General features: G+C 26.8%; 1 protein-coding gene across 1 annotated transcript in view; it reads left to right on the plus strand.

The window, feature by feature from the left end:
- The window catches only part of LOC100205244 (uncharacterized), a 79,267-nt gene extending 73,727 nt beyond the window's left edge, over nucleotides 1-5,540 (plus strand). The window contains exons 27-31 of the mRNA XM_065807166.1: nucleotides 374-469; nucleotides 867-962; nucleotides 2,394-2,486; nucleotides 4,724-4,890; nucleotides 5,183-5,540. Of these exons, the coding sequence (XP_065663238.1) occupies nucleotides 374-469; nucleotides 867-962; nucleotides 2,394-2,486; nucleotides 4,724-4,890; nucleotides 5,183-5,225 (495 nt within the window). The 3' untranslated portion in view covers nucleotides 5,226-5,540. The remainder of the gene's footprint in view (nucleotides 1-373; nucleotides 470-866; nucleotides 963-2,393; nucleotides 2,487-4,723; nucleotides 4,891-5,182) is intronic.
- Nucleotides 5,541-7,266: the final 1,726 nt, after the last annotated feature.

Below are 7,266 nucleotides of genomic sequence, written 5' to 3' on the forward strand. Positions count from 1 at the left end.
GAAGGCCACTACAGATGAGGAGGCTACTTGTGGTTATAACCCTCTCCCAACTCTATAACTTCAAAACATGAACCTGGGCGAACAAGGCCGCTGTGCGGAGAAACAAGTTGAGCACGGTACTACCAGGAATGTGGTGGGAATCGAACTCAGACCCCTCGCTTATGAAGCGAGCGCTCTACCACTACACCACTACCGCATCTAATATGGATTTGGTTTGAGTTATTACAACATAAACCGTGGTAGTCTTTAGTCCACAGTGATTATTGGATTATAGTTAAATATACCAATAATTTATAATAATATTAAAATAATAATTTAAAATAACTAGTAATAATATAATATTATTAAATTTTATTAATTTTTAAATTTGTAGGAATATACAGGAAGTTTACGTGAGTCAGCTAGTAATATTCGAACTAAAGATATTATTATTCAAAAACTTGAAACTAAAATAAAAAAGTTAGAACAGGTTTGAATGTTTTTTCTTTTTTTATTAATTATTACTTTGTAAATGAGAAAACTTAAGATTAAATAAATTAATATTTTTATTAAATTCATTTTGATTAAAAAATTAGTTATTGAAAATTAAAGAAATTTTTATAAATTTCAAAGAAATATAATTTTATGTACACATACAATTGTGTAAAAAAACAATTGTGTAAAATTGTTTAAAAAGTTTGAGTTATTCATTGTCAAAGTATTTTTTTGTCTGAATCAATAGGAACTACTTAAAAATAAGTTAATATATGAATTATTTTGAAATATTGTATATCATGTTATAATATCTCTGATAGCAAATATTTGTTTCATGTTTAAATGTATCTCTGATACCAATTATCTATTTATCAAAAATGTGTTTTTATTAGAGTAATCGAGAAAATGGACTGAAAATTGAAAAATATTTTGCAGATAAAAAAAATCTCTTACAACAAGTTACTGCTGATCATGACAAAGATATTAGAGTATGTTAGAGTTTATATTTCTTTTTATATTATATACTAAAGACTATATTAGAATATATATATAAATATAAAATATAACTATGTTAATATATAACAATTTTAATAAGTTTGTTAATTACATATAAATATAAAAATGTATAATGTGTATATATAGTCTACAGACTACAATTAAGCGGTTTCTCCATTTTTAAGAAAATGTCAAAATGTTTTTTAAACGATTTGTTTATAGAAATACATCTACTTAAAAAACACTGTCATTGTTTTTAAAAATTACTAATCTTGTTTTAAAAAAAACACCTTTTAAGTTTCTTTTAGCTCATCTTGAAAGATGTTCTAAAATGGCCTAATATGATGTGTTGGTGTGTTATTACATTGTACTCAATGATGTGTTATGATGTGTTATTACATTGTACTCAATGATGTGTTATGATGTGTTATTACATTGTACTCAATGAATAACTTTTTGACTAACAATTTCACAAGGATTTATTGATGACTTTATTAAAGTCAATTACAAGAGCATCCATAAGTAAAACCTACCTTTTAAGATTTTAACCTTTTTTCAACCTTTTATAAAATTGATCAAGTACTGAAAGACAGAGGAGTTTCGATTATTTTTATTTTGATACTTGTTACTGCTTGTTTTACTTTTTTTAAATTTTTTCACTTGTTGTAAATTGTTGACCTCTTCACTAACAAAAAAAAATTATTAAATTTAAACAAAAAAATTTTTTTTTCAGAAATGCAACCAATTAAAATCAATTTCATCCAATTAAAGTTTAAGTTTTAACAAATTTTAAAGTGAAGCTGCATACTTGTGCATGCAATAAAATCGCTGCAAAAAATTTTATTTATAACTTTGTTAGCTGTATAATCTAAGAATTGAAAGGTCAATCATAAAAAGATAGCAAAAACTAATTTTATTTTCGAATTTTTCTTAAAAAGTTAATTAAGAATCACTTGTTAAACAAAAAAATAACGAATTTTGAACACCTCCTTATTTATCAGAAAATATTATAAAGAATTTCTACAAGTTTTGGCTTTTGCTAATAGCATTACGATTTCACAGAAATTATCAATTAGCTTGAGACTAACGAGTTATCAAAATTTAGTTTAACAGTGAAAAATTTAGTTTAAAATTTAGTTCAAAATTTGGTTTAAAATTTAGTTTCAAAACATATCTTGTAACCTGTAACTTGTAACCTGTAACTTCAGGTTGAGTATTGGTATACTTGATTCCCATTGTTAAAATGTTTCTAATGTTTAAAAAAAAAAAAAATTTTTCCTAAAATTTTTGCTTTATTTTTAATAGATTGTAATTTATACTGCTTCTGTTTAAATTGTTCTGTAATAGATAGGTTCTTCAATAGAAAGATTGTAATTTTCTAAAAAAAATTTATAAATATTTATAAATAATTATTGGTTCCTAAGGATTGGAAAAATCGTCAACGTGAATGGGAAGAAAAGTTGACAGAGAAAGAAGAAAACATAAAGGAAATTACTAAGAAACAATCAGAAATGCAAGTATGCATTATTTGTTTTGTTTTTTATTCTCTAAAGTATATATTGTTTAGATAAATATTTATTGTTTTTGTATTGTTTAAGATTTAAAATAAACATAAAGTAAAATATGATAACTGTTCAACAATACAATTGTTTATATCAACAAAGCAACTGTTTATATTTAAGAAAATAACATCTTTCAACCAAAATGAGGGGTAAGGAAAAAATTTATGTTGCTCTTTACCTATTCTTTATCTAATAAATTACTGTAGATGTAGTCCCATGTTACATTATTTCCTGTCTGGGATAATAAGCAGAATTTTGCTTGTGCCTCTTAGGTCATATTTATACAGCTCTTTCTGTTGCGCATGTAAAGTCTCCCTGTTTATCTGAGGCAACTGTATTGCTGTTTGAATGAATGAGGCAACTGTATAGTTCATTGCTGTTTGAATGAATGAGGTAACTATATAGTTCATTGCTGAAAGTGTCATATTCAACCTATCGAGTCAAATTCTCTAGTTATTAAATGCATTAATAAAATACCAAATTAATTTTAAAAAAGCCATCATTAATACCAAGTTGTTTTAATCTATCCTTTAAAAAATTTGTGGTCTTTAAAGTAACTTTTCATCTGTTGAATTTTACCTTTTGTGAATTTCACCAGACCTACTTGCTTGCACCAGACCTACTTGAATACACCAGACCTACTTGCTTACACCAGACCTACTTGCTTACACCAGACCTACTTGTTTTCACCAGACCTACTTGCTTACACCAGGCCTACTTGCTTACACTAGACCTACTTGCTTACACCAGACCTACTTGCTCCAATATTTGCATGCTTGGCTTTGGCATAAACTTACAAATCAATAGAGTTACTGGGATTCCTTTTATGATTGCCCTTAGGTTGATGTCTTTTGTCTCACTGCTGATAACTGCATTATGTATTCTTATTAATTTAGGCATACATAAAAGCTTTTATTTTTTCACAATGGTTTTAAAGGCAAACCTTGCCCTATTTTTTTCTTTTTCTATTTTTAGTCATTTTTTAAAAATATTTAAAAAATACATTTTAAAAAATTTTTTAAAATACATTTTAAACATTTTTAAAAAAATACAAAAATAAGGATTAATCACTTCTTTATGTTTTTTAATAAAACTCAACTAAGAACAAACGTTTTTTATAATTGCAAGATATTAATGCAGAATGAGTATTGTCATACTCTAAATTTTGCTTCAGAAATCAGGTTCTAGAAACTATTTGTTTAACATTCCACCTCACTAGTACAGGTTCTTATTACCTTCACGAAGGAAGAATTTTTTCATCAAATATAATTGATCTCATGAGTTATCTTGCTGACATTAATGCGTTTTAATTGCTCCCGTTATGCGTTCTAATCACTCTGATTATGCGTTCTAATCACTCTGATTATGCGTTCTAATCATTTTGATTAGAACAGTTGCTAATTTTATTTTTCACCGTAATTCTTCGACAGTTTGTTTCCTTGACATCATATTTCTTCTTCGACAGCTTGTTTCCCAGACTACATATCTTTTGCAACAAAAGTGCTCTCCAGAACTCTCTTCAATATTTTCTAAACTATTTACAAATTTTAACTGAATCTTGTTTTTGTGTTTGATGAAAAATGTTGATCTTATTTTAAAAACTATTGCCTTAAAACCCTATTGTCCAACTAGTTTTCTTAATATTATTAGTAAAACCATAGCAACCATTAAGTCTTTAATTAATAAACCTCTAATATCTCTTCTTGAGTCCAACAACTTCTCTCATTTTTTTGCTGATTTGTTGACCGTAGTAACAGAAAGGTTAGCAAATCAGCATTAGATAGATGTTGAGTGAGGCAAGGGCTTTTGCTCTTAATTTAAAAAAAAAATTTTTTGTAAAGTTTGGCGTGATTGTACTTTGGTGTGTGAAGTCTGAATATTGGCGTGAAAAGTCTAGAAAAGCATGCATGTCTTCTTCGTAAGATCTCTTCATATAGTGTATTTGGAAAAGTTTCTGATTTATTAAATCTTTTCTAATTTCAGTATTTAAGGTCTCCTTAATAGACATTACACTTCCTTATTACTAGTAACTACTGTGTACCACAAGGTTCCTTTCCTTAGTCCTACTTGTTTAGTCACTGTGATAAATTGTAAACTTTTATTTGGTAAATTTATTCTGCTTTCAAGTTCATTTAATTTCATCGTTTTTTAAAGAGTAGTTAATTTTTCATGTTTTTACTTTTTTTTTAAAGGCTTTTTTTGAAAACCGCGCCAAGAAACGTGAAAAAGAGTTTAAGCGGCAAAAGTATCTTCTAGAGCAAATTTTAGAGATGATAAATTTAAGAGCACCTTCACTCCTTCGTGATTTACAAAATATTACTTTTCAAGATCGCAAGAAATCACTGTTGAATGAAGTTGGGTAAGATTTGTTAAGTTAAAAATTAATTTTCTCAGTAGGTACAAGACGTGTTTAAAACGTCTAAAACGCGTATTAAAACGCATTAAAACATATTTTTGGCGTTTAAAATCCACTGGGTTTGATCATTTAGTTGAATAATTTTTTAAAACTTTCCGTTAACTTATATAACTTCAGATTTAGTTTTCTAGTATTTTAAGTTTTCTAGTATTTCTTTTTAAGTTTCGCTGGAATAAATTTATTAAAAAGTTTACAGCTAGGAAAAAGTTTTACGAAAGATTATTTTATTTTATAGGAATAAGCAGGCATCCTTGTCTACAAACGATGACTGGTGTTAAAAAACCATTTAAAAATACGAAAGAAAATGATGACAAAAGATCGTTTGTGGTGACTGCTATTTCTGTTGAATTATGCTCATTTATGCTGATGATATGATTCTAAATTAATTTTATCAATTTATGAATAAAAATGTTAAGGTTGTTTAAGATTAGTTTGTTATTAAAGATGTATAATATTTTATTGAACTGTAAATATAAATTTAATAAGTTTAAGCTGTATAAAGAATGATATAATATATGAAACCGGCATAGGTAATATATTTATTAAACTGTAAATATGCGATATTTTGTAAAAAGATAAATTCAATTACGTAATTTTTACCTAATTTTTATTTAAAATATTGGAATACTTTAAATACATAACATTTTATTAGGTATGTTTTTAAAGGATTCCCCCGCCGACCCACCATTATAGATAAATAAACATGGTTATCAGTTCTAAAAAATAATGAAGCTTACTTTTTTTTAAAAAGTAAGGAAGATTTGCTCTAAGGAAACCAATCACGAGGAACTATTGTCGTGATTGTTTACCTTGGAGCAAATCTAAAAATGAACTGTTTTATTTTCCTTGTCGCTTTTTTTCATGAATTTTGTGATTAGAAATCGATTTTTACTTTAGAAGAGTTGACCATGAAAAATTCAGCAATCGTATATCTTGTAACATCTATTGGCAAAAGATAGCAAAAAAATAATAGAAAACATGCCACAGAAATGGAAATTTATTAAAACGTTTTTTAGATGCTTTTTTTTTTTTTTTTTTTTTTTTTAAAATAAAAATGGAAATTTTCCAGAATTATTAGAACTTATAAGTCACTACATTTCAGAATTTGCAAAAATATTTAAAAAACGTGAAACAGTCACAAATCAAAAGGCAGATATACAAATACAGTATACAAATAAATTACTTATCGGCATTCAACTCGAAATCATATCATGCTCTGCTGACTAATTGAGAACTTGTGTTTTTAAAGGAAATAAAAACAGGAAAATATTATTGCTTTAATGTAGAAACAACAGCCAATTTGGTCGATATAGAACTAACTACATTCATTTTACAGTTTTCCAAAACAAATCAGTATCTTCACAATCCAGCAATGTTTCAGTTGCCTACCCCTAAACGCTAATATTCGTCATGTTCTCTATGCTCGAATAAGATTAGATTATTTTTCTTAGTTAACTTAAAAACAGCTCGGTTTTTATTAACATGTGTGTATATTTAATTGCGTCAATCCCTATTTGTCAGTCGATGTATGTACATTTAATTGTGTCAATTCCTATTTGTCAGTCAATGTATGTACATTTAATTGCGCCAATCTCTATTTGTTAGTCGATGTATAAACATCTAAAAAGCTGTTTAAAAGATTTTTTATTAAAAATATATATATATATATATATATATACTCATTAAAATATTTAACTGAATTTAAATAAATTACGACATTAAAACCGGGTTGCGTAATAAAAAAAAAAGATTTTCTAAACATTTGAGTTCTAAATAAAAACCGACTAAAAGACATTTTTAAAAAGATGGCGATATTAGCGTTTTTAGTACAATTTTTTAAACTTCAACATCAACTTAGAGTACTCTCCCCAAATTTTAAGTTTTATATTTATATACGTTTCTTAATCAGCATAAAAGTTTTTATCATATTCAATCATAAAATGGTAGGGGTAGGCAACTGAAACAGTGCCCACAATCATTAGCGCAGCGACAAAAAGTAGGCCTCCCCGCAAAATTTTAATCCAGGCCCCTAAATTAATTTTTATGCTATCACCTTCTCCTTTCTTTTTTCTTGACAAAAACTATTCATAAAAAAAAAACCTTATCTATAAATATAATTTCTGTTTGTGGTGTTATAGACCAGTGTTATGGACCAGTTTGCATAAAAGGTGTTATAGATCAATTTGTAGCAATAAAAACAAGAAAAAAAAAGAAAAATATTAGATTTTCTACTTACTATATTCGTCATTTATAAGCATTTTACAAAGTTCTTGTTTTACAATTTTCATCAATAAAATTTAAATAAAAATTAATAACGAC

Source organism: Hydra vulgaris, chromosome 10 (assembly GCF_038396675.1).
Source record: "Hydra vulgaris chromosome 10, alternate assembly HydraT2T_AEP".
Lineage (NCBI taxonomy): Eukaryota > Metazoa > Cnidaria > Hydrozoa > Anthoathecata > Hydridae > Hydra > Hydra vulgaris.